The 25,806-nt window shown below is 45.3% G+C and overlaps 2 protein-coding genes across 2 annotated transcripts; both read right to left on the reverse strand.

The window, feature by feature from the left end:
• Window positions 1–699: 699 nt before the first annotated feature.
• ADHFE1 (alcohol dehydrogenase iron containing 1) lies at window positions 700–21,186 on the reverse strand. Its single transcript, XM_038174900.2, has 15 exons — window positions 21,072–21,186; window positions 20,781–20,818; window positions 18,467–18,510; window positions 18,246–18,299; window positions 15,877–16,031; window positions 15,524–15,720; window positions 15,088–15,165; window positions 13,839–13,944; window positions 12,442–12,594; window positions 11,257–11,355; window positions 10,231–10,309; window positions 9,988–10,084; window positions 6,708–6,865; window positions 2,988–3,116; window positions 700–2,404 (listed from the first exon to the last, which is right to left on the reverse strand). The coding sequence occupies exons 1-14, from the start codon at window positions 21,125–21,127 to the stop codon at window positions 3,033–3,035; spliced, it is 1,398 nt and encodes a 465-aa protein (XP_038030828.1). The 5' UTR covers window positions 21,128–21,186; the 3' UTR covers window positions 700–2,404; window positions 2,988–3,032.
• Window positions 21,187–23,131: 1,945 nt separating this feature from the next.
• On the reverse strand, window positions 23,132–24,392 carry RRS1 (ribosome biogenesis regulator 1 homolog). Its single transcript, XM_027452304.3, has one exon. The coding sequence runs from the start codon at window positions 24,359–24,361 to the stop codon at window positions 23,276–23,278; it is 1,086 nt and encodes a 361-aa protein (XP_027308105.2). The 5' UTR covers window positions 24,362–24,392; the 3' UTR covers window positions 23,132–23,275.
• Between the last annotated feature and the right edge of the window lie 1,414 nt (window positions 24,393–25,806).

Below are 25,806 nucleotides of genomic sequence, written 5' to 3' on the forward strand. Positions count from 1 at the left end.
CCTCAAAACCTATTAAAAAACCATGGCCTAGATAAACTTGGCATTTGTTCTTCATATAGAGACTGGCAAATCCCTTTATGTAGTTATAAGGCAGAAAGTAAGGCTGACTCCTCAAGGAAGGGGAGGAAATCAATCACAGCCTAGTGCTCACAAGTAAGCCACACAAGGATTGTAGTGTTGTCATGCAGTATGTAATATTTGTTAACCTATGTACTGACTATGCAGAGTAAGGTGTACAGAAAAGCTGCTTCAAGGTTCAGGGAAGTGCAGTGCAGCAGCTGGGGTGCTTTTGTTTCTGAAACTTTAACGTTCATCTCAGTTGTCACCCCCGATGCAACAGCTTTGCCTACTGCTGAGTGCACCAAACAACTTGGCTGGAAAAGTCACTATGCACTGCGAAGCTAACAAGTGCTTATTTTCTCCAAATGGTTTTGGTTCATAGTTATTTTAAAAGTTAACATGGTAGAGTTAAATGCTGCTGTCAAAGACTTCCAAACAAGCCTGTGTTTATGGCAAGTACAATACTATTTATTATTTGCATTCCAGTATCATCTCAAGGTGGTAACAGATGTGTCACGGAGGCCTTTAGTGACAGGGCAGTAACAAGTCACGCGTGGGACAAGTCGCTCAGACGTGCCCGACCACCACAATTTCACCCCCCTTCCTCTCCTCAAACACCAGGTTCACGTACACAAAATAGACATGTTCAAAGATACCAGGTATATTTGATCAACTAGATTTCTCAGTACAGGATAGTTTAGTTAGATAATACACACACACACACAAACCCTCATTCAGTTGTGAATGAAACTACCAGTGCTCAGAATAGGACAGGAGCCAGGACATGACTCGTTGTCAAACCATCATTATTTGAAAGGCAGCTATGCAGGGTGGCCTAAACTCCTTTGATTTTGCTCAGAAAACTGCCAGGAAAAGAAACGTCCCCTTCTTACAGTACCGGGTGCTTATGCTGGGTTAGGTATGGTATCAGAGCCTTTGTCTCATCCACAAAACATGGAGAAAACCTATGACCTCAGAACGGGTTGTAAGGCTTAGCTTGGAAATTAGCAAGAGCTCTGGGTTGCCCGAGTACATGAAGTTTAGTGTGAGGTTGAAAACTCAGCCTGTTAGTAACTGCCACAGCAGCATAAACAGCAAATAAAAAGTGTGCTGGAGTGAAATATCCTGCATTCCTAAGTAGCCCATCAAAGTGCTCTGGTGCAGTAATGAAACCCATGTGCTGCTCAGTTCCCCAGAACTTTCCAAACGCAGCACTGCTGCCATGAATTAGGCTCCTAGAAAAAAAAATCTCTCTTCAGGATTGCTCCCACAGCCTGGAGAAAGGTAGGAGCAAAAAGCTGAAACAGAGCAAGATATTGTACACAAAAGGGTTTGACAAGATTTTTTTTTTTTTTCCCAAGTATGGCAACTTTGCATGATAAAATAAAATGAATCCCTCACCCCCTGCTATTATGAAGGCACTCTTCATGATAGAGGTTGCTCTGTGCTATTTCAACGCAGGACAAGATTCAGAAGGACACGGAAAATAGATGCGTTTTCCAGAACAGGCTGAGGCATTTTGGCAGTGCAGTCCCTATTGCCACCACACCCATTTTATGGTAAATAAGAAAATCTCTGGTATCCAATCAGTATCCATCCACCTACTTCAATTGAACATTAAACCAGACCCAGTGCCATCATCCAGGACATGTCTGCCTTTTTAGACAGATCTTTTTAGATTCCAGGTTAGCATTAATCCTATCAGACCAACCCCAAAGCACACAGGTGTATGTATAGAGCCTTCTGCTTCGGCTGGGTGACTGCAGAACTACTTTTCCAGCAGGTCATGGGGTTCTTCTTGCGTTTTTCTTGTGCTGTGCTCACTGCATAAATCTGGTGCTGAAAGGGTCCAACATGAAGCAGAATCTGGTTTAAATGAACTGCACATGCAACTGTGTGCACTTTTTTTTAAAAAAACAAAGAAAAATAGTATTAAAATTTTAGTTTCATTTCTCCCTTTCCCACTTCCCTTTCTCAGTTGACAGTCCACCAGCTGGTTAACTGCTCTGAACGTGCACACTCGTTCCCACGTCTAACCAGCGGGGCACCGTGGAGCCCTATGCTCCACCACCACACTTTCATACTGAACCACAGCCTGCTGCCACTGCATTAGGCTGGTGGCTGCGCTCCGAGCGACAGCACCTGCAGGACTTCAGCAGAAGTGCTCGCTTCACACATGCAGCTGATAGCTTCCTTCCACAGAACACAGCAGGAAAAGGGAGCGGTTTTCTCCACGGAGACAAAATGACCGTGATGGATGATGTCTTGCTGTTAGGTGGTTCCTGGTGAGGATGCAACCATGCTTTGCTCTGGTTTGCTCCTCCTACGAATACTTCATATATATCTGGAAAGGAAAGACAAGTATTGGAAAATACATTTCAAAATTTTAACCTAAAGCAAAACCTCAGAAAGTCTTGTCCAAACGTAGTTTCTTCTGTTATGTTTGTTTTTGAATCAAACAACAAACGACCTCCCTTCAATAGCCTTCTTGGTGAAGCAAGAGGGTAAGAAGATGACAAAGTGGAATATAATACAGCTGATTGACATTTTCCATAAGGGACCCCCCCCCCTAATTAAAAATGACCCCCTTTATTTCTTATATAGCATGACTTCTTAACAAAATTATAGACAATTTAAATAAAACACACGTTTTGTAAAACGCCCCGTAAAAAACAATTTCACTTTTGACCATCTCTAAAGCACCAGCAAGCCCTCAGTAAAGCTAGATGTCTGACTCAGCTTTCATGCAAGAAATACTACTGGCTACTGAGCAAGGAAAAATGCAATCAATCCTTCACTTCAAAGTACTGTTAGTTAATGATGAATTACTTGATCTTCTGGCGGTGCACAATGGAACAGAAGTGGAGGACACCCAAGTTCTTCCATTCTCTAAACAAATTCAACCCCCCCTCTCTGTAAGAAATTACCTTTGTGTTAAAAAAGGGCACGCTTTTCTGAGCAAAATGTTTACGCTAATAAAGCTTCATGGAAGCCTCAAAGAGGGCAGATAAGTCTTCTTCTGTTTGGGGACGTGGTGACAGTTTAGTCACTCTCTCCTGCAAGATGAAAGACAAACTAGATTAGAGAAGGTTGCCAACAAATGGAATCAAAGAGCAGCTAACTGTGCAGCTCAACTATGTGCTGATGTCCTTCGCAGAGAACAATAAGGGTTTGCAAGTAAGTAATCAAGCAATTAAGGTTGAACCATCATCAACTGCACTGTACTTTCAGTAATATTCTGGCTAAAACAGCTTATGATTAAATACACAGAAGGAAGATTAAAAAGCAGTTCAGTTGCAAAATTGAGTACTTCAAACATGCCAGTCACAGATCCAGGTACGCTGGGGGTAGCAATCTGGGAATACAGTCCATTTTAAATTCATTTGCCAGCATTGGAACTAAGAACTTAATTTTTAGGCACTGAGATTTTCAAAATACATCTCCTCTCAAAGGCCGGGAAGCCCAGTAGATGGGGAGAATAAGCAGTGAGTGCAGCTCAGGCTCCAGAGAGGCACGCCAAAGGAAGGTAGTGCAGCTGCTTGATACATAGCTGGACACCTTGGAGCAAGAACAGAAAATAATTAGGTTGGGTTTTCCTGTGGCCTGTGATTCACCAGAGTTTTCAGACGCATAAGTCCCACTGACTGAAATGAAACCCAGCTGCACGCTTCCCCGTGCTGTTTGACAGAAATAACTACAGAGGCAGGGACTGCAACTGCAAACAGCCCCCACGCTGTCCAGGGTGCGGAGCTGTGATTGTGCGGGGAGCCAGGGACTGCAGAAACATGACAGGGCTCCACTGGGCTGCGACAGCCTAACATAATGCACTTGTAGTGTTACGATCAGTGACTTCATGCCTTCAACAATCAATGAATTTACCATTTACTGAAGCACTGGGGAGGTTTACAAACACCTGCAAAGCCAGATGCCCACACCAGGAACGCATCGTGCCTCGGCAAAGCAGTCTCTAAGCGTTATCTGCTGCCTCTTTGGCAAGACAGCTTCTCCTACTACAACCGGTTTCCACATCTCCCTGGTGGAAGAGGCTGTCCCTCTAAACGCCCTGATTCATTTCTCCCTTTTTTTCCACCTGTGACACTGTGGACGTCATTTGCTGTGGGGCTTGCCTCGCAGACCGGGTCGGATGGCAGGGAGGGGATGCCTCTGGCCCTCAGCATCTGGAGGAGGCTCAGCAAAAGCAAAAGGCAGAGCTCACACCGCTGCCGCAGCTGCTCCGCTTCCCCCTGTGCCCACAGGGCTGTGATTTGCCGAGCAGCCGGATGCGGCCGCAAAGCGAGAGCACCACGCTGTGAAGTTCATCTGTGGATACGGGGCGAGCACGGCGAGGAAGTCACCGCAGAGATATTCACAGCTCATAATCAGCACGGCCTGCGATGGGTCCGAGAGGTGCAGCTTTGTGCAGATAACTTCATGTGCAAAAGGAACTTTGCAGGTACAGCTGCAACAACTGAATGAAACCTTTCCTCGCCTCTGATCAGCACGGCTGCAGACATGGATCCAGCCAAGGAAATGGCTCAGATTCTTCTGTGCAGTTTTGAAAACAAATGGAGAATTCAAACAGCACCAGGATGAAAAAGTGTGCTGCTTTTTGTCAGACTCCCAATACACGGTAACTCAGAGCTCAAATACCCAGTAAATTCATCAGCCTTAAACTAGGATGCTTTGGGCCAAACTGCAGTTTTGCAGCCCTGTGTTACCTGTGAAGTCCCACGGGGTGACAGGGGACGGTCACCCTGACAGACCATAGCATTTCCCAGCAGCAGGATGCTCCCTCCACATGGCAGCTCGACACAGAGGCACCAGTGCTGCCCCCACACAAGCCCACTGTTACGTGCTGATGCCCAGACAGCAAGGCCCTGGCTCCTCCGGGCTGACTCAGTAAAGTCTGGTGTAATGCCAAGGATGAGCAACTTTGTGCTCATCGCTGGTTCAGCCACACTGCCACTGCCTCTGGTATGGTTGCAGGGGTGGGTGGGCTGCTGCCATCGCTCATTATCAGCCTTCCTCATCTCCCCCCTGAAACCCACACAGGGCCAGCCACCTTTTTGGCCTTGGGACGTGATCTTCCTTGATAGATCTTCCTTGATAGACTCACCTCGCTGTTGTGAATGGGATCAATTCCAACAGACTCCTTTAAAAAGAAAACCAAAATCCTATTCTAACTTCAGGTTTGCCCCAGAATAGCTCCAGCCCTGCAGCACGAAGTACACCTGGCTGACTGATGGTATTAGCAGCAGCGGCCTGCAGCACACTGCCTTGCCAGCACGAATGGGTGGCTGCTGTGTTCTGAAGAAAACTTACTGAAAGGTGAAAAGAAAATAAATATATCAAAGACTGACCTGTATGGACTAGCTCTGTAGGTAATGGACTGTTAAGGAATACTAATATGTTCCCAGTATGGTACAAATATACAAAATGAGGTTTGAGAAACTACCAAGTCAGCTCGTTTTACACAGCACAATTAATCACCAATGCAGTGAGATGACAGTAAATGAATTAAAAGTCAATCTGAGATAAGCTAACAAAAAAATAACAACAACAAATAAAACCTTCAATGTCTAGCTAAAGAGACTTCCCCCTCTCTTAGCTACACAAAACATGCCTTCAATGAGATGTTGTGCTTGTGCTGCCCCAAAATAAATGTTTTAAAGAAAGCATACTAGGAAAACAAACCTCCAAAATGCCCCATAACAATTTATGTGCATAACCTATTTGATGCATACTCTGACACTACTTCTTCCTGGCTTTGCCACTTGATCCCAAGTAGCTGCATCTCTGGGTCTCATTTCCTCAGGTGTAAAATAGGAGTATCATTATTTACTCTCTATTGTAAGCTACTCTGAGATTTATCAATGAGAACTAGACATGATAAGAGATCCTGCTGCAAGAAGTGATTAACCTTTCAGCCTACAAATTTTTCATTTTCACCATATTGTTTATTTCCCTTGCTATTTGGTGGAAATAAATCCTGAATAGACAGAGCAGTCCATAGCACATGAATTGAGCTGTCTTTTTACAAGGAAGACACCGGATTTTGCTTTTGGTGTGGTGTGTTGCTTTTTGCAGTGTCTTTGTGAGCACTGAAACAATAAAGGGTATTACAAGTTTAAACTACACCGTCCCAGGGGACCTTATTTCAAATTCTGATGGGGGTCAATGGAACAAAAAAGCCATCTGTGGAAAAAAAAGTGTGACTTCTCAGTATGGAAAAGTTTATTGCAAAGTCAGCTTCGCCATTCTTACCAAGTAGTGCTTGGTGTTAAGGTTTTATCTTTAACCCATCCTGCACATACAACTAACAGAGATATTTAAGAGAAAACAGTTTATTCCACCAAGATCAAAGCTCTACGAAAACCATCCCCTTTTTTAAAAACTTGGAGTTTAAAAAACACCCTGTTCTTTCTGGACCCATGCAAAGAACAGACTGCAGCATGCACACCATCTCCCTGAAAATAAAACTTACACCATGTAGAGAGAAGAACAGTTGACTATACCTTACTTTCTCCATTGTGTTTTCATGTAGGACTATAAACAACATTTGCTTGAAAAGAAACCCTTCTGTTTTTTTTTTTTTTAAATCTGCTCTATTTCATTTGATGAGAAAAAACTTTTACTTTCTGTCTTACCTGAGGCAGAGTGCCTTTGACTAATGCAGGGATGTCTGCTTTAGAATACCCAATTGCAGCTAAGCCATCATCAACATTCAGATCAAATAGGAATTTCCGGAGCGTGTCTGCCAAAATAAACCCCGCGTCTTTGATTCTGGCAGTGCGGATGTCAGCTCCTAAAATAAGACATAATGCCTTGACTGTAGGGTGGAGAGAGAGGAGGAAGCCTGTTCTGGACTTAATTTAATCATAATATCAGCTGAATACATATCCATACATAACAGTCGCTGCCCTAAAAGCAACATGAAGTAAAAAGAGGAATCAGTCTTCATTTTACAGTCAGGGTGATTGGTAAAAGGTGAAATAAAACAAGATCAGGAGAAGCAGGTAACCACTGCCAGAAATACTAACTGCCACATGGAGTTAGCTTCCTCTCCCTCTGTGCTTACAGGGAGAAGCACTCTTCAGTCTGACTAACTGCTGGGAGGAAAGAAGCTAGCACATGAACGTCAGCATTATTTATTTTTTATGGACAGCCTGCCAGATGCTACTTTTATTTTAAGGCCTTGAGTTTGCTGACATCTAGAGGACATGGAAACCAGTGACCAAATAATTTCCTACTTGCTCTGTTTAATTGCACATTCAAAGAGAGGACGAGAGTGCAGAGGCCGAGAAAGATAGGAGCTGGCAGGGCAGAGGTTTAATAGGTTAAATAAATCCTGCAGTTAATGCTGTTTGAATCTGTGCTTCCTTGTGTAGGATAACACAGAATGGAAGAGGAGGAATTGCTATCTTTGAGACATCCACTGTACAGCAATGAAAGCTTCAATATAAACTGAAATACAAAATTACAGAATAGCTTGCTCCCCCTTCTTCAATGAATGGTCAAGAATTAAAAAAAAATAATAATAAAAAAACCTGCACGTCCCTATAGAAGATGGAGCTTCCTCCCTGTGATTTCTCTTCCAAGCAAGCTGAGCCAAGTTTGTTCTCTGCGTAACCTCGATGATGTTACACCAGAACTATGCTGGGCCCAAGAACCATGCTGAGAGATGAGTAAGAGCACAACATAGCTACGGGAGAAATGTTTTCTGTGACCCTCCTGCGGTTCAGGGTAACATGCACGGGTGACTAAGCGAACAGGAGACCAACAAACTCATTTGAGGAGCTCGGATATTTGGGTAGTAAGAGGGGCAGTACTGGGGTAGAGACCGTCAGGGAGAAATTGATGAATAACATGACAGAGTACTGTATGCAGACTGATGCCACAGGGCAATGTCATGCTACCTGAGCTTAATTGTAGAGGAGGCATCGGGACATAAAGGTGATCCACTATCTTCAGGTAGTAAAGTGAAAAGGGAAAGGGAGTGGGGGAAAAAAAAAAGGACAAAAAAAGGTTTTGTTATTTTCTTTTTGCTCAGCCTAAAGGATCCATTAGTCACTGACTGCACTCCGAACATTTCTGGCCACACACACACTTATTTCTACTGTTAAAGAATCCACCCGAGGAGGTATTAAGCTTTTTCTGGCTGTACCCAAATTCACAGCTGTACATACACACAACATGACTATTTAGTAATCTTCTCCACATTATAAAATAGCTCCTCAGTCACTGCATCTGGCAACATGACAGATTTGAATCAGCTACTGGAGTCAGTTGGATTCCAGACTTGAATCAAGAGCAAACACCCCAGGTGGGAGTTAATAACTTCACTTCCACGTGACATCTTTTCAGCAGGGACACTTTACAGCAAGGCAGACACTAACAGAGCTTAAATTTCTATTGAGAATATTAACGGAGCTTCTAGAAGCAGAATTGATGGCAGCTGTTCAAACCACAAAACCTAAAGGAACTACTTTTCAACAGCGAGTTTTAAAATCAGGGAGCCAGAGATCAAACTCTCCGATACGCTGTGCAGGCCAGTTATCTGACAACAGCCCACTTTATATGAGCTGTATGCTACTGCTGCAGGAACACAGGCATTTTGTAGCTAAGTATCTCTCCAGCTAGGCTGTGAGGTTGTGTTCTGTTTATGACCACAGGCAGGGCTGCAGGAGGACGGCTGAGCAAATCTCAGAACCAAAAATAATAAAATAAACGGAACTCTCCTCCAATCTATTTATTCCTGAGCATGTTGTTTTACACCCTCTGCAATACAGCTGTGGTATTTTCACTGTCTATCCAGGAGTCTTTGCTGAGAAGCACGGTGCTTTCAGCCTACATACACAGGGAAGCCATACACATGGCTGGACTGCTGCGACTTGCAGGCAGAAGGCTGACCATACAAGGGATTGAGTACGAATTTTCCAAATACCAGGAGAGTTGCTCTACCCACTTTCTCTCTGCTGTCTACGCTGCTGTGCACATGACTGTGGTTGCTCACTCCTCAAGATAGAGAGCACGGGTATTAGCTGCAGTTTAGCTACAACACAGAACTGAGTGCAGGCAGCAAAGCTGGCCTTAGATATAAATAAATGAACCCACAGGAGAGCCATGCTGTCACAGCAAGGCTGCTAACAGCTCCAGGACTACGTCACTGAGAGCTGGTTTGCTATACATAGCCGTGCTGGGGGTGCAACAAAGCTATCCTAGCTCCAGGACATCTTCCAGCAAAGGGCTGTACGGATTTATGAGCCACTGTACAAAAAGGAAATCTTAAAATGTGTTGTCGGCTTGCAGCATTTATTGTCATTCTGGTAAGGAGCAGAAAAGGGCAGCTGAGCCATCGCAGAGGTGTCCACGGAACAGCTACTCTGTGCTATCCCTTGGTATCAGCCACTGAGAAATTCCATCACCTACAGATAATCTAATCTACTATCTTACACCTACGTTAGAAGGACAGAAAGCCACGGTTATTGTTTGCCTTGGAAAAGGAGCAGGAGCGATCCAGAACACCACTCTGTCCTAATTCAGTGCAACAGCAGGGGATTTGTTGGGCAAAATGCTTTCTTTTTGCAAACAGATGCAGCTGAGCATTGGTTTATTTTATGGTATCTGCTTTAAAGTAACTTCTCTCCATAAAGCACCAAGAAATGTTGATCACAGTTACACTCTCCTGATCTGTAAGGTATCTAGTGAATTTCAGCTTTCCAGTTTTCTAGTCAAGAAGCACAATTCTCCAGTTTGCTTCTTTAATTACTTAATCCAAAATAAAAAACTGGACACCAGAGCCCAACACTTGTTTTTTGTTTTGTTTTAAATTCCAAACCTCTGCAACAACTATGACTGCTTCCACACATTTCTTCCCCTCCCGAAAAGACATTTTGGAACAAATTCAATATTCACAGAGATTCCTACCTAGTATTTCTGCAGCTTCCAAGTGCCGCTCAGGATGTACCTGTGCTGTGAAAGCAAACACTGCTGGGGATGTCAGCACCACAGACAGGCCATGTGGCTGGAAAAAAACAGACAAACAAACAAACAAAAAAACACATTAACAGCACATCTGCTTGTACCATCAATGTGCTTTAACTCTCAGCAATGTGAGATAACAGAGAACTGAAGTGTATGATAGGGAAACAAAGATAAACCAAATTTTACCACTAAAGAGTGATCCACGTTATAATCCTTTGGTTTGTAAGTTTTCACCAAACCAGAAATAGGGTAGGACATTCCATGGCTGGAACAGAGAGTAAAGAGAAAGTGGTTACGGCAACTCGCCTGGTATTTGGGAAATGTATGTTCAACCCCCTGTGTGGTCAGCCTTCTCTGTGCAAGTCTCTCGGATACAGAAACACAAAAAGTATTTAGATACAGATACAGCATGGATGTTGGGGACAGATAACCCTTATCCTCTGCACATTAGGGACCAAGTTTTAAAAACAGCAAGAGCAAGCAGCTCCTTACTTTGAGAGGGTGAAGTTACATACTCTACTGATGGAACTGAAAGATGCCCCGATACTAAAGTAAGGCAGACGTGCCAAAAAGAATGTAATCCGAATTCCCACCTGATCACGCTGCATGAGAAAAATAAACAGTGATTTTAAAGTATAATTAAAGAGTGGATTTGCTCAAACAAAAGAAATGAAAGGAAGGTCTCTGAAGAGAATGACTGCTAATAACTTTCCCACATAATGCAGGCTTCGGCTTTGCTTCTCTGAGGTTTTCACCCCTATGAAGATAGATTGGATTATAATATTAATTACAGCTCATTTCAAGCTGCTGAATGCCCACCCCACTGCCACTTGCCTTGGCTCGTGAATGGCACAAGATCACCTCCGTGCTGCAGAAGAGCTGGCATGGAATCCAACATTTTAGCTGCCCTTGATGCTTCTTTTTCCAGTTATGATTTTTACTTGTACGGTCAAGGAAGGTAAAGAAGGCCACATTTTGGAATTTTCATGGGATTTGATTTGAGTATCCCAAACCAGAATACACAATCTTCATACAATGCCTAGAGCCTACTGATTTCTCACAACGTATGACCCTCCCTGTGATAAGGGGCAACAGTGGTCAAGTTACACCGTCTTATACCCGGGAAAGGAGGTGGCAATGTTTTTGACAATCTAAAACAAGCACTGGGCTAGAGGCTGACCTCAGAAGGGATTAACATTTTCCTGTACTCACCAGAGATGAACACCAGCATTGCCAAAGCCAATACCAGCAAAAGCACTTGCTAGGTGCATGTTGGCTCGTGCTTCACGGTCTTCAGGGTTTCTGATGGCTCTGCACGCCATGGAGACAACGGTACCAGCAAATTTGTGACGGAGCAGGGAGAAAGGAGAGCAACTTTTTACTTGGGCAGATAATGATAGGACAATGGGGAATGGCTTTAAACAAAAAGAGGGGAGATTTAGACTAGATGTTAGGAGGAAATTCTTCACTAAGGGCGGTGAGGCACTGGCACAGGTTCCCCAGACAAGCTGTGGATGCCCCATCCCTGGAGGTGTTCAAGGCCAGGCTGGATGGGGCTTTGGGCAACCTGGTCTGGTGGGAGGTATCCCTACTAATTCTAATAACGAGCTTTGGCAACCTCACAAAGAGATCCTAGATCACTCCAGCACCCAGTGAGATTCACAAGAAAGCTGGTCCGAACCCCACCATCACGTCAGGCTGCTTATGCAGTTTGACAATATGGAGAAAACCTCTCCGGAACCCCGGATTCCACAGAAAAAAAAAAAAATATTTTGACTGGCTAGATACTGTAAAAAGTCTTTAAGAAAATAATATATTGATCCTTAACATAAATGCACATGGTATACAAAACCCGTATACAGATTAAAACGTAACTGGTAAGGATCAAAGCCAACTCCCAGTTAAGCCAAAACTTCATCTAAATTGAATGTCTTCTAAGTATTAACTAGTTTTCAGCAGAAGTATAACTTCACACATTTTTAAGTGATTGTGGTCATCTTCTTGATGGATCTATTTGCATATTCGTTTGCAATGAAAGTCACAGAAATGACACCAGCAATATTTCATTGTTGCATATTCCTCTTACACTGTCAAAGACAATCTTCAAAAATATATGAATGCTGCTCCCATATTAACTGATCAGCTTGAAATCCTTTTAACTGAGGACTTTTAAAGTAGATCCACTGAGGCATTAAAAAGCTACGGCTACAAAACAACCCAGTAATCCTAATCCTAGTTTCAATTTTATTTGATAAATATTTTGTTTTATTCAAGATAAATTCAGAGTAGGAAATGAAGACTTAATGCATTGCTTCAACATAAAATTCAGGTTCTAAGTTCTTTTGGGGCACTGAAGACTGAACACACTGGGAGGTGGGCGGCTGTAAAAGGTATTACCTTTTCAAATATTTAGCCACAATGCGCAGAGCATGAAGAGCCCAGATGTCGCTGATGGGGTTGCTGCCTTGGTAAGCTGGCCGGTTGATGGGATTGGAAGGGCAGGGACTGCGCATCTTGTACGGAAGAGCGGTGTATGACTCGAGAGCATGGCTAAAAGAAAGATGAAAAATGAATTATTTAAGTGGGAGAGCTCCAATTTGCTACTCTGCTATCCTTTGAGTTAAGGTTCTCCTTATTTATCTCTGGTGCTTAGCCAAAAAGAGAAACGATCTCATGGGCAATTGAGAGAATGCTGGGCGGACACCTCCAGGGTGCTTAGCTCTCTGACAAACACACTGAATGCAGTTCAGACATAGTCACAACCTATCAGCTCATGCCTAAAATTAGGTTGAATGAACTGGCATCTTGGACTGCAACGCTTTTCAACGAAGAGCGCTGTGCATCTGCAGTGGGTGCATTTCCTCTCTGTAGGACAGGCACTTTAAGAGGCTCTAGCACCAGATGCACAGTGAGACCCCTTTCTTTTAAAAGCATGGATCTTCCAAAAATTACACGTAAGATATTCCAGCTAAGTGGAAGTGCCAGCAATCTTATCTCCCAGATATGCATAAATCTGGTTACACAGAGCAGGAGCGCTGCCTACACTGCTGCACTTTGATGTACTAAACTATAGGAAAACCATTTTCATTTATAAACAAATGCCTAAATTCCATTACAAACATTGTATTTCAGAATAATTCACCAAGCTTGAGAAACTGCAGAGTTCTGTTATGGATCTACTACTCTAACACACACAGCACCCAGAAGCAAAGCAAGCTCTGGCCCTCAGAATAGAACCTTCCATGCATTTTGTGCAGTTAAAAGCTGTAGGTTAAAGCTGAAGATAATTTAGTGCCAAGTGAAAAACACATTACAAGAGAGGTAGTGAAGACGGTCGTATTTGGGCTAAAACCTGTCAGCAGCCCACAGGTCTTCAAAAGGTTTGTTTGACACATTGTGGCTTTTATTAGAAAATCCTTGTCCTCTATTCCATGCCATGCCTGACAAATGTGATAAATGCTGTCACAGTTGTGATTAATCATCTACTTGATCTCTTAAAAAAAGGACACCCGGACTCTCTTCCCTGACAGCAACCATTTTGGAAGCAAATGGTCTCTCCAGTTCTGCAAGAACATTAAAATGTCTGCAAATGAGTGATTTTTGCCCATGCTTTCTGAGGTAGGCAGTGCAATTAAGTAAGAGGAATGTAGAACAGAGATCACCTTAACAAGAACAGGAGAGGAGGAGAAAAGATCATAATTTTCTACTCCTAAAATATATTTTTTTCTACAGTCATCATAGTAAAATACAAAAACTATAATAAAATCAAGCAGTAGGCTACACAGAAAACTCACCAAAGCACATCAAAGCCACTGTTGGCCACTATTCGCTCGGGCATAGACAGCGTGTGCAAAGGATCAATGATGCCCAGCGTTGGCTTTATGGCTCTGGAAGCAATACCTGCAAAATATGGGAAGAAACTGAGTTTAATTTTTTTTTGCAACAAAATTGGACAGCAAAAGCCTGATGTTCAATAGGTAAGGAAGGCAAGTGATTTGAAAATATCAGGAGAAAAGCAAAGGGAGAGAAGGGAGAGTAAGTATCTATGAATTTAAGTCTTATTGATGAAGTCCCTGTAACATATTTTTTGGATTTGAGACTGTTCCCTGGAGTGAATTCCACTAGACAACGTTCTCCCTCTGGCTGTCACTCTCCCTGAGCAGCCTGCCTTTCAAAATGTCTGTGCTGAATGGCATTTGCAACACTATTCTTAAATTTGCATCTCCTGCGGACATCTCTGTGAATCAGAGGACAGGAGTGGTTTGTTTCCACAACAAATTACTGTTGCTAACTGCTGTCTTCAGCATCTACAATCACTGTGCCTTCATACGTGGTTAAGGTGGCACAGATGTAGCCTTGAGAGAGAGAGACACACACACACAGACAGACAGACAGATTGAGTGACTATATAGAGACTACAAAACTCTGAGCTACAGCCACAACTCCTTAGCACTCCCACTTGGGACTACTACCGTAGACTGCATAGCGTAAAAAATCCACACAATTTGAAGTAAAACCTCAAAATAGCTATGAAGCTTAAGATGACATTTTAGCTGTAATTCTTATTGTCCAGGGATGAAAAGGTCAGAGGAAGACAGTGCCCCTCACTTGCACAGCATCTCAGGCCTGAGGTTTCAGAAGTCAGGAAAAGGAACATTTGGTCACAATTATACAACAAAGAAACATAATTCTTAAAAACAGAAAGAAAAATACAGAGGAAATAAGGAACAGTTGGTTGACCCTGAATGTAAGTAGAAATTTCCTTTGCCATTAACATTTTCTGCCATTTAAGGACTTGAAAGATTTTAGTTTCCTGTTTTGACTTCAAACTATAATCCACTATATTACATAGGCATTTCATTATGTTAATATGCTATAAATTTAATTTGAGGAGGAAACCTTTAAGCTCTTCAAATTTGTCTGTGGCAGTTGAATCAAATGAATTGACATCTGCAATGGCACGCAGTATTCCTTTTTAAAGGCAGGAAAATAAAGAAGACATTGGGGGAAAAAATATCTTGAATTGAAGACAAAAAATCTCACCAGTTTTTACTTTTAGTTCTTTGAAGTCAAAAATGGCAACACCAGTGGTTTCACTTCCAGTTCCAGCTGTTGTAGGAACTTAAAAAGAAGAATGGGGATAATAACAAATAATAAGTAATATATAATAACACAGAATAAAGAAAAACACAATAATAATGCCACCAGAAATACAGGATCTGGGAAATCTTGGAGGTGTCCCTGATCCAAAGCCAGCAGGTCAAAAGAAGCAGCCCCTTTGATTGTTTTTCTCAGTAAAAGGAGTCCAACTCGGCTAAAAAAGACAAACTAATGACAAAACCTGTGAAATAAGCAGCAAACTTGCTGCTGAACGCAACTAGAGGAAAAGTAAGCCCGAAAGCAAGGTGAAAAGGTCAGGGTAAACTCTGACTCTTCGCCTCCTGCCCCTCACTCCCCACACACACCTGTGCTGCTTTACCTGCAATGTGTGGTTTAAGGGGCACAGTGACAGGCTTCCCCTTCCCAATGGGAGCGTTGACATAATCCAAGAAGTCTGAGGTGGGGCTGGACGCATACAGGTTGGCAGCTTTACAGGTGTCTATTACAGACCCACCTCCAACAGCCACGTAGGCATCAAACTCTCCCTTTTTAGCAAATTCAATGGCATCCAGGAAACTTGGAAAACAGGAAAAGCTTTTCAATCACTCAGGAGAAAAACAGCAGAGAGAAAAATTACTATTAAGACCACTGCATAGGTGACAGGCAAAGAGGTGTTTATACAGCCATGGAGCCTGCGTGCCACTTTGAGAAATGTGCTGTTGTAAGTAGTACCTCTGGTCAGTCGGCTCCACCCGGACTTCATCATACATCTGGAAGTTTATACCATATTTTGCCAAGGAATTCAATACTGCATTTACGGGAGGGAGTTGGGAGAGGTTTTTATCTGTCATCAGACAAACTTTTTTAGCACCCAGATTCTTCAGGTCCTACAATAACAAATAAGTTGCAACAGAAACAACTGGTGTAAAATCATATGCTTAACTATTTACTTTCCAATCCAAATCAACTGAATTATATAATAATAATAATAATAAATTAAAATCGTTTCTTATTATAAGACTTTTGAAACAGTATCATCTAAAAAAAAAAAAAAAGGGTTCACACGTCTGCACAGGATGCAGACAATAGCATAAATTATAAAGCTGTCAAACTTCTATAGCTGAAGTCTTATTATAGAAGTGTACTGGGTTTACCTGGTGAGGTTTTAGTAGCAGGAGGGCTGCAGGGGTGGCCTCTGGGAGCAGAGCCCAGCAGCTGCCCCATATTAGATAAGGACCAGCTCCAGCTGGCTCCAAAACAGACACACTGCTGGCCAGAGCTGAGCCAGGGAGTGAGGCTGGGTGGGCCTCTGGGAGAGCAGATTGAAGGAAGGGGAAAAAAACCTTGCTGTGCAACAGCAGCTGGGAGAGAGGAGTGAGAAGCAGCCCTGCAGACCCCAGGTCAGTGCAGCAGGAGGGCAGGAGGTGCTCCAGGCAGGCAGCAGCAGTTCCCCTGCAGCCTGTGTAGGGAGAGGCCCCTGGTGGAGCAGGCTGTCCCCCTGCAGCCCATGGGTCCCACATGGAGCAGATCTCCACGCTGCAGCCTGTGGAGGAGCCCCCAGTGCAGCAGGTGGATGTGGCCTGGAGGAGGCTGTGGCCCATGGAGAGCCCCTGCAGGAGCAGACCCTAGGCTGGAGCTGCAGCCCGTGGAGAGGAGCCCACGCAGGAGCAGGGGTCTGGGGGCAGCTGCTACCCACCTGTGGGGGTCCTCTGCTGGAGCAGTTTGCTCCTGGGGGATGGACTCCATGATACAGAGCATGAAGCATCAGGGACTGCCTGTAGCCCCCATTCCCCTGTGCCCCTCGGTGGGAGGAGGTGGAAGGGGGTGGATGTGGGGAAGGTGGTTTTAATTTGCTCTTTGTTTCTCACTGCTCTAATCTGTTAGTGGTAGGCAATAAATATCATTAATCTCCCTATTTTAATTAATCTCCCTGTATTGCCCATGATAGTAATTGTTGAGTGATCTCTCTGTTCTTCAACCCTTAAGCCCTTTCCATTGTATTTTCTCCCTTCTTCCTTTGAGGAGGGGGAGTGAGCGCACGGTTGTGGTGGAGTTTAGCTGCCCAGCAGGATGAAAACGCCACAAGCAGAAAACTGAAGATAAAGCTATCAAATGAAAACCACGTGGAACTGCCTAAGACTGCATTAAAATGTAAAATATTTTTGGACTATTTTTTCCCCCTACACAATTTCTGTGACATAAAAAGGCCTTTCCATGTTAGGTCTCTCCTAGCTGCCTGCCAAAGCACAGCATTAATAACTAGAAAATGTAACACTGAATATTCATTTGTCATTGAAAAAAAAATAAAAAAATAAGGTGACAAAAAGAAGACACAGAATATTGCATCCTAACCTTTGCTAAATTAATTGTTGCAATAGCTACATGAAAGGTGTAATTTAAATAATCTCAATACTAGGTAAGTATTAAACCTAGTATCTAAATACTAGGTTTAAAGGTAGAAGTTTTGTCTAACTTTTCATTTACTATCTGACCATGAATCTCCTTAACACGTATGCAAATAAAGAGAACTATTAACTCCATAAATGCTAAGCAGCAACAAAAAATACAAAAAAAAAAAAAAGAAAAAAAAAAAAAGAAAAAGATAAAGCCAAACTAGAACTCAGGTGAATCACCCCACACTGCTGAAACACAAATTCCACGCCTTCACAGTGCAATCTCAGAGCCCAACTAATATCCATCTGATTTAATGGAAAGTCTCTGATTCATTTTAATAAGCGCTGGAAGAGACATGGTACTGAAAAAATCCTGTTGAGTCACCGTGATTCAAAATTTTTTGAATTCAATTCCCTGTCAAGTATTGCTGAGTAATCATGGCCAATCATCAATGATCCAATTATCCAGTGCTACACGTCATGCAGTCACTTACACCACAGCACCGCTGATGTAACATGCTTCTGGTCCTTACCCAGCAGTATTTTCCAACCTTTTCATGCTGCTGTGTATGACTACACAGACAGCAAAGCAGCGGAGGTTCAGACACATTATGTATAAGCTTTCCTATTTTAAACAGATTGATAGCACCAGCAGTTCTTTAGAAAATATATTTTCACCAGTGAGGGATTTACATTACAGAGGCTTACCATGCCAATCTCTTTAGTAACTCCTTCTCCATATCGGATGTTAGAAACAGCCATCTGCAAAATAAAGAACATATTCTTCTGGAAAAAATGAAGAAATGGCATCAAGTCCCAAACAGCCAAAGTGAAACTTAAATATTTACTAATGTACGCACTTGTTAAATGCCATATTTGAAATAATATATTACTTTAAAAAATCATATAAACTTTATTATTAAATCTACCTCAAATGCATAGTCTGTATTTCCCAGGGTAGCATGTTCAGGAACTGGAATGAAAATTAAAAAGTAAAATTAGGGAATAAAAAGTGACTTCATTCTCTCTATTACATACATAACAATATTACAGATGACAGATTTCTTTGCTTTTAAAATCACTAATACATTTGCACAGGTCATCTTGGCTTGTCTTACCCATTTTGTCCTTAGTTGTTTGTGAGATTTAATAACCTAAATGCTTATTTTGATTAATATGATTCAGCAAAAAGGGGTGTTTTTTTCTTCCTTCAGTAATTCTTTCCCATAAAAAACTGAGTAAGTTAACAGGAAAACTGCATTACAATGTATAAAATATTTATTTATACATAACAAATACATAGAACTGAGTATCTGCAGAGCATACAGGATACTCTATCACTTGAGAGTTGTTAGGAATGCATAGAGGCTACATTATAACCTTCAGACCAACTTTTATGACAAAACCAAGAAATATTCTCTATGTATCAGGATTGCAAACACCTTTTGTACATGTAAAAATAATTCTGACAGCTGCTTATGCTGCTTTTTACTTCTGACTAGTCCTGAACTTGCAGGTGAATCCGAACTGCTCGCTTCAAAATTAAGAAACTGCATGCATCACTAACAATAGGGCTTTAACAAGAACTGGTGATGCTATCAACTTTATTTAGCAGAAGCAAATATTTGTAAGGATAGTACTTCAGTCATATCTTCTCTTTGCCACGTCATTCTTGCATGAATTTTCACAGATCTCTAGTTCTTGCATATCCTGATTTTGCCAGAAAGTGAAACAACAGCATCAACTGAAACAGCCCATTCTTCTCCAAGAAAGGATCAGATGAGGCGTTCTGCTCTTCCTGCTGAAGTCATGCCTTCTGTCTGTTATATTAATTGAAAAAATGTGATTTGGATTCAGATCCAATGAGTGAAGCCATGATAATGAGTCTTACAGACACTCTGGGGTGCACTGAAGCACTGACCCACGACAGTAACAGATAGATGTATTAAAATCCTTTATGTGCTTTCTATTCAAGCCCAGGCCAGCTGCTATCAGCTCTTTCATTGCCATGTCTTGCCAGGCTGTACATGTTTGACCTCTCCAGGAGTCTGAGTCTGCTGTACCCTCAGTCATTAATTTGACAGGCTAAAAACATGTCCAAGCGATTTACTCTCTTGCTTTCTGACGAAATAATAGGTGCCCTGCTGTTATTTTCTTGAGCCAAAATTAACTTACAGGAAGAATTTTACTGAGTTCAAAACCTGCATTATTTACTGCCAAGAAACAATGAATGATTTTTTTTTTTTTCTGCTAGTCACTGTTAAGCCAATTCCCATTATTTACAGACCTACAGAATTGATACCATCTTGCTACTTTATACGATCAATTTCTGCTTAAAACTTAGAGAGCATTCTTAATTAAGATTTCTAGTTACAGGGTCTTAGTTTGAATTGACTGAGGAGGTCATCAGGCAGACAACCAGAAAAATGAGATTCAGTTTCTCAGCTGTGCTATTGTTGTGCTGTAAGATGGTCTTGAGCAAAATAAATGTATGAACACATAAACACATATTAGCTTTTCCACAGCTAAGATGGCAATGATAATTCCTTAAAAAGTATCTTCAGTAAAGCAGATGAAACTATGCCACTCAGAACCACTCATTATTGAAATGATGGCCCCAAATACCCATTTTTACAGGAACTATCCCTATTGTATCTTTTAGGTACCTCTGTAGCATTAAGAGTGAAACATTTGGGACATATTAAATGATTGAGAGCATCTGTAAACTATTCTGCTGGACACCCTACAGCCAAAGCAACCAGAAGCTCCTCCAAGGGCACCTGTCACCAGCAGAGCTCCTCCTGCTTGCTCCCAAACCCTGACTGATACAAGCCATATCCTCCGGGCTGCCTGCACAAAAAGCCTGAGGAGATCCCACTCCCCCAGACAACATACACCTTTGTGCACGGCTCCTTTTTATTCACGGCACTTCTGTTTGTTCCTAGTGTAGCAGAGACGCGTTTTTCCCCACAGGTGCAGACGTGGAGATGGTTCGGGTGATGGCAGGACCAGCAGAAACCACAGCTTCTGGTTGCCTGTCAGTGAGGGGAGGGAAGGCCAGATGTGCTAGCTGTGGCTGATGGGGAGGCACAGGAACCCTCTCCAAACAAAAATCTGTATTATTATGTGGTTATTCTTGTGTTTATGTACTTAGAGTTGCCAAACAACAGGCTGCTTACCTGCTCACCTAATGCTTTGAACTGTTTGCTGCCTGCTATGTCAGAGATATAAATTAAGCCTTACCTCGGGAATATGTGTGGCTGTGACTCGGGCACCGACACCTAAATAAAAAAAAAAGACACAAAAGTCAGGTTTAAGAGCACAACCCCCGACGTGTCCCTGCCCCGGAGCCTCCCACCCTCTCCCTCAGCACCCGCAGCCGGAGGCCGCCACCCTGCGGCCGCGGCGGGACCGAGCCTCTTGGGGTGCCAAGCGGCTCCTCCAGCGGCCGGGCACCGGGGGGGGAGCCCGGGGGGAGCCCGGGGCAAGCGGCTGGGCACCGGGAGCCCCCTCCGGGGCCCGTCCCCGACTCACGCCGCCCGCTGGAGCTGGCGCAGGAGGCGGGCAGCCCGCTCCCGCCCGGCCGCCATGGCTGCGGGGGGGCCGGGCCGGGCCGGGCCCTCCCTGCTCCGGCCGCGGGGCCTGAGGCGGGGGGGAGCTGTGCTCATGGGGGAGAGCTTAAAAATAACGTGTATCGGGTGAAATGGGTGCTGAACGGGCAGGAAAGGAGATTTGGGGTGGTTCTGGTTTCACGGAGGTGGAAATTTAGCGAGGTGCTCGCGTAGGAATTGGGAAGCTGCGCGACGCTGCAGGAGTCAGGAACGGGGGAGAAGCGGGGGGCACAGCTCTGGGGCCGGTTCCTACAGCAGAGGACAAAATTGCCTCAAAGTCTGTAGTTTTGACAAAAATATAGGCTTCACACTGCCCTATTCAGCTCCCTCAATGAACACTCTCAAACATCTGGTGTGTAACTGCAATATCCAACTGATGCTTGCTTGCAGAGCATCAGCAGATAAAAAGGACATAAAAATGACATCACGCCAATAAATACACCTCATACACGTGGCTGGTGTTAGCACAGCCCTTCCTCTCCCCAAACCCAAGCAAGCTCAGCTCCCTGCACACATAGGGCTAAGTTGGTGCCTGTGCTGCTTAAAAACTGGCACCCTCTTGGAGTTTTTAGATCTGTAGTCATGCCGGAGCTTCAGAAAGCGAGAGCACCCAGGAAGCACTCTACATCTCTGTTCTAAATACATAACCACTTGTGAAAATTCAAACTTTCCAGAATTTTAATGGAGAAGTCCTTAGCTTTGGAAAGCTCACCACTAACACAGCAGCATGAAATACTTAACGGGCAGTCAGGGGGTGGAAAGAAAACAGTGCCACCTAGTTGAGCAGGTACAAGACACGCCCCATGGAAATGCCAGGAAAATCTGGAACATTTCCTGCCACTTCCCAGTGCTTTTTGCCCTGCTATGCCTGGCTAATTTTGCTGAACACCTGATTTCTGGGGGTTGTGTCCACGTGAGCTACAGGATGCATGGGAGGTGAAGAATGCATCCTTTGCAAAGTTGATAGATTCAGTGCGGTACTTTATCCATTAATGCCACTCAAATTCCTCCAGCTCCACCACTTAACCCCTTCTGTCTTCCTTAGTAGTCTTAACTCATTGAACTTGACATTTTTTGGATCATACTCAAGTTGCCATCTTACTGAACTACTACAGAAAGAGAAAATAATTGCTATTTATCTAGCTTTTTCTAAAACCTTGCAGCAGAATGGTGTTATTAACAAGTTTACCACTTGAAAGCTTGAAACCTTCATCTACTTGAGATTACTGGAACTCATTTTACCCCTCCTCATGCCAGGAAGGGCTTCATAAAGTGCCTTCTTTCCCGGAGCTATGCCACATATTGGGACAGAAAATTTTATTTTTTAGTTCAAATGTATGGGAGACAGCACAAAGCTCAAGAGAAACAGAAACCCTAGATAATTTCTAGTGTCTGATCTATTTGGTAAAGAAAAACTGAAGAAAAAATACAGAAAAAAAAAACAACAAACAACTAGAAAAACTATTTTTATAAAGTGATCTATTAGTATTAAAGCTAATGCAAGTAGGAATTTATAAGGTTTTAGCCTACTATTCAAAAGCTTTGACTTTTTTGTTTAATAAACAGAACTCTCTGAAATCTCTGCAATTTCTTAGGCTCCACAATGAGTATTTCAGTAAGTTTTCACGTTCCTCTTGTAACTGAGCCTGAGTATGAGTTGAACAGCTGTTCCCTTACAGAGCAAGAGCTCCCGCTGGGCCACTTTCCCAGAGCAGAGAGCTTTGTCTTTCACCTGTACCTGTCTGCGTGCACCATTCCTCAATCGAAGCACGGTTACAGCCCTGCAGCTGGGCCCACCCCCTTTCCCAGCTAGCTGAGGACTTGCTCAGCCAGGAAATGCTGCAGCCATGGGCAGCCGTGAAGCTGGTACCTGGGCACCCCCAAAGCCCCCAGCCCAGGGAGCACCTGGGTACTCCACAAACTCCTCTTGGATGGAGCACACTGCCCTCCTCAACCGCCACCCGAGAGCCAAACGCAGGCCACTTTAGAAAAAAACAGACCACGTTTATTGACAATGAGGTGTGGGAGCAGCATGCAGAGCAGGTGGCCGGCACCAGCAGTCCCTTCATGCCCCTCAGCAGGCACCCCCAGCATGTGACACACACACACAGTCCCGCAGTCCCTGCCTCAAGCCTTCTTTCTCTTGCCACCTGTGACGTTGCCACCTGCAGGGCGCTGCTGCCGCCGGGCCCCGCTCTTCCTGCCCCCACGGGCAGGCCGCTGCTGCTGCCGGCGACCCCGCTTCCCACGCTGCTTCTGCTTCTTGCCCTTGGCGGCGGCCGCCTCGGCGTCCTCCTCGCGGAGCTGCTTGTTGACGGCGCGGGTGATGTCGAGGGCCGGCTTCTTGCTGTTCATGGCCTTCAGCAGCTCCAGCTGCCGCCCGCGCTCGGCTGCCAGGTCGCCCAGTACCGGCTCGAAGCGCCGCTTCTTGCTGCAGCGGCCTCGCGGGGGCAGCTCCACCGGCTCCTTGGGCAGCCGGGGCTGGAAGCGGCCGAGCGAGGCGGTGGAGACGCGGGCGACACGGGCAGCCAGGCCCAGCTCCTGGCGGCTCTGGTGGCCGGTGGGGTGCAGCGGCGGGGCTGGGATTGCAGTGGAAGCACGGTGAGCGCGGGCCAGGTTGCGCAGGCGGTTGAACTCGTTGCGGGCCACCCGCTCCCGCTTCTCCTGCCGCTTCTTGGCGAACTGGTCCTCCTCCGGGTCGGCGCCCTCCGGCACCTCCAGCAGCCAGGAGCGGGCCGGGTCTCCCCCCGCCCGCCGGTACCCCCAGCGCCTCCGCCACTCCTTGGCCTGCTCGTCCCACACCAGCGAGGTCCGCTTGCGCCGCCGGATGCCCTTGAGGCGGGCGAACTGCTCCCAGCGGGTGGGCGGCCGCGGCTTCGGCGGCGGCTTCTCGCGGGGCAGGCGGCAGGAGGGCTCGGGCAGGCTGGCCACCAGCGGCCCCGCCGCCCCCCCGGCCCGCTCGGCCGGCAGCGCCCAGAGCTGCGCCACCAGCAGCTGCGCGTTGTCCCGGGCCAGCGCCCGCAGCGCCGCCTCCCGCCGCGGCCCGGCCCCGCGCAGCCCCGCTGCCGGCGGAGGGTTGGGGTCGAGCGCCAGCAGGTTGCCCAGGTCGAACTCCAGCTCCAGCTCCTTCTCCACCGACACGGAGCTGGGCGCCTCCCGCTCGCCCGGCGCCGCCGCCGCCAGCAGCTCCTCCACGCGCACCGCCGCCGCCATCTTCTGCCCCGGGAAACGGAAGGGGAGCCGCTCTGCCTCAGCGCGACGGAAGTGCCGCGCCCCGCTGCCTGCCGGGAGTTGTAGTCCCGAGGGTGTAGTCCTGGAGGCTGGGGGGGTGCTGGGGGAGCGGGGCATGCTGGGAAGTGTAGTCTGCGCGGCTGGCCCTTGTGGGGGGGGTGTTGCCCCCTGCAGGGCGCTGCAGCGCTCGTGCCCGTTGTTCACCGCTGTTTAATCACCCACACACAGCAATAAACACCTCTGGGAACACCTCTGGGAACACCTCAGGCCTGCTGGCTTCCCAGTGAGGCCTGCGAAATCCCCAGAGAGCTGCCCCACGCTCCTCCACCCAAACCCCTCTCCCGCCATTACACAGAATCAGAGTCACCCAGGTTGGAAGAGACCACCCAGATCACCCAGTCCAACCTCTGACCTAACACTAACCAGTCCTCCCCTAAACCATATCACTGAGCTCTACATCTAAATATCTTTTAAAGACCTCCAGGGATGGTGACTCCACCACTTCCCTGGGCAGCCCAATCCAATGCCTCACAACCCTCTTGGTAAAGAAGTTCTTCCTAATATCCAACCTAAACCTCCCCTGGTGCAACTTTAGCCCATTCCCCCTCGTCCTGTCACCAGGCATGTGGGAGAACAGAGCAACCCCCACCTCGCTACAGCCTCCTTTAAGGCACCTGTACAAAACACACAGGGCTGGAGCAGCAGCACTGGAAGGGGGTGGCATGGAAGGGGCAAAGCCAAAGCATGGCTGCTTGCTGTCTGCAGCATGTGGGGCATGGCCACTGCCATGTGCATGGTGCCCAGGGTGAGCAAACAGCAAAAAAACCCTGCCACTGCACATGGTGTGCTTGTATTCCAACAGCAAGCAGGTTTAAGCCTGATGAACACGAAATATATACACCGTAACACATTGGTCATATTGGTTTAAGCCTCATAAACACATACATATGTGTTTATATACATATGTTTATATGTGCATAGCATGCTGTTTATAGCTGAAATTTGCCTCTGTGGAGCCGTGTCTGTGAGTGCTAGCAGCTGGACCAATATTCAAGCCCCCTCTACCAGCTCTGCTCAGACCGACACGTGCCCTGTGAGCAAGTCTCCCCATAGAGGAGGGAGGAGAGGACAGCAGTATCACCTGGCAGATGTCTCCTCAGGCACCATGATAAGCGAGGTGATCGGATGATACTGCATACACCCAAAGGTCAGATGGGTCAAAGATACCTCCATGCTATTTTTAAACAAATGAGCCATGGAAGAATCCTTTTATAGCTATACGGTGATTTGGCTTCTGTGACCATGACATTTCGAGCTGATCCAGTGTGCCCTGAAAACAAGCTCATGGTAGCATTGAACTGCAGCCAAGTGGTGGGAGTTTTTATATGAGAGACAATTTTCTGCTAAGTTAAATCACATCTCTACCT

Source organism: Anas platyrhynchos, chromosome 2 (genome assembly GCF_047663525.1).
Source record: "Anas platyrhynchos isolate ZD024472 breed Pekin duck chromosome 2, IASCAAS_PekinDuck_T2T, whole genome shotgun sequence".
NCBI lineage: Eukaryota > Metazoa > Chordata > Aves > Anseriformes > Anatidae > Anas > Anas platyrhynchos.